At 52.7% G+C, this 1,163-nt stretch overlaps 1 protein-coding gene across 1 annotated transcript; it reads left to right on the forward strand.

The window, feature by feature from the left end:
* Positions 1-164: 164 nt before the first annotated feature.
* Positions 165-1,157, forward strand: EMH_0099570 (uncharacterized protein; the record flags this gene model as incomplete). The annotated part of the gene is made up of 3 exons (XM_038022105.1): positions 165-585; positions 789-919; positions 1,146-1,157. The coding sequence occupies 3 exons, from the start codon at positions 165-167 to the stop codon at positions 1,155-1,157; spliced, it is 564 nt and encodes a 187-aa protein (XP_037877959.1).
* Positions 1,158-1,163: the final 6 nt, after the last annotated feature.

Consider the following 1,163-nt stretch of genomic DNA (forward strand, 5'->3'; position numbering starts at 1 on the left):
TTTGCGGCATCAGCCGAGAGCTCGCGACTGCCTTGTTCTTTCTCTCCTTCATTTGCTTTCGTTTCTTTTTGTTTTCTTTTCTTCTTTTTTCTCTTATAAACCATTCACTCTATAGAATCTCAACTCAGTTTAAGCTGCCTATACACCCCAGCACCCCAGCTACTATGGCTGCATACCCAGCAGCAGCCCCTCACCAGGACCCTGCAGCGCAGGGTGGTTCCGCCCCGGGGGCCCCCGGGGGCCCCCAGGGGCCCCAGGGGCCCCAGGGGGCCCCCGGCGGTGCCCCGCCAGCTGCAGCAGCATACGGGGCCCCCAGCTACGCCTATGGTGTTCAGGCCCCTCCCCAGGTGTATGGGGGCCCCCAGGGGGCCCCCCAGTACCCAGCGGCGTATGGGGCCCCCCCCCAGTACGGTGCAGCGTATGGGGGCCCCCAGCAGTACCCTGGTGCATATGGGGGCCCCTATGCGGGTATGGCCCCCCCGTACCCTCCTGCTGCACCTGCTTACCCAGGAGCAGCAGCAGCAGCAGCAGGCCAATGCTATGCGCAGCAGCAGCCCCCAATGTATGGAAAACCTGCATCCACAGGTATGAATTAGGGTTTAGGGTTTAGGGTTTAGGGTTTAGGGTTTAGTGTTGTTTAGGGTTTAGTATTGTTCAAATTTTACAATTGTTGTATCTGAGTGCCCGTGTACTTATACGACTTAATTCTTTTTTCCCCCCAAAAAAATTAGGGTTTAGGGTTTAGGGTTTAGGGTTTAGGGTTTAGGGTTTAGGGTTTGTGTGTTCAGGGCCTGTATCTATGGAGCTGGGGCCGCAGCAACCCGCCGCCGGCGAAATGCAAATAAGCGATCAGGTCTCCGTGCAGATTCGGCATTCTTTTGTGCGAAAGGTTTTGGGAATTCTCGCCATACAAATACTCGTAAACCCTAAACCCTCGTAAACCCTCGTAAACCCTTGTAAACCCTTGTAAACCCTAGGAAACCCTAGAGTTTAGAGAGTAGGGGTTATTTGAAACACCGAAATGTTCAACTTTTTCTGCTGCTCCTGATGTAGTGGATTCTGAGGGTTTTAGATTGTGGTTTATATCTATATCTATATATATGAAACGAGGGTTTAGGGTTTAGGGTTTAGGGTTTAGGGTTTAGGGTTTTGTGTGAGCTCAG

This window comes from Eimeria mitis, genomic scaffold (assembly GCF_000499745.2).
Source record: "Eimeria mitis Houghton genomic scaffold, Emh_scaff10677, whole genome shotgun sequence".
Lineage (NCBI taxonomy): Eukaryota > Apicomplexa > Conoidasida > Eucoccidiorida > Eimeriidae > Eimeria > Eimeria mitis.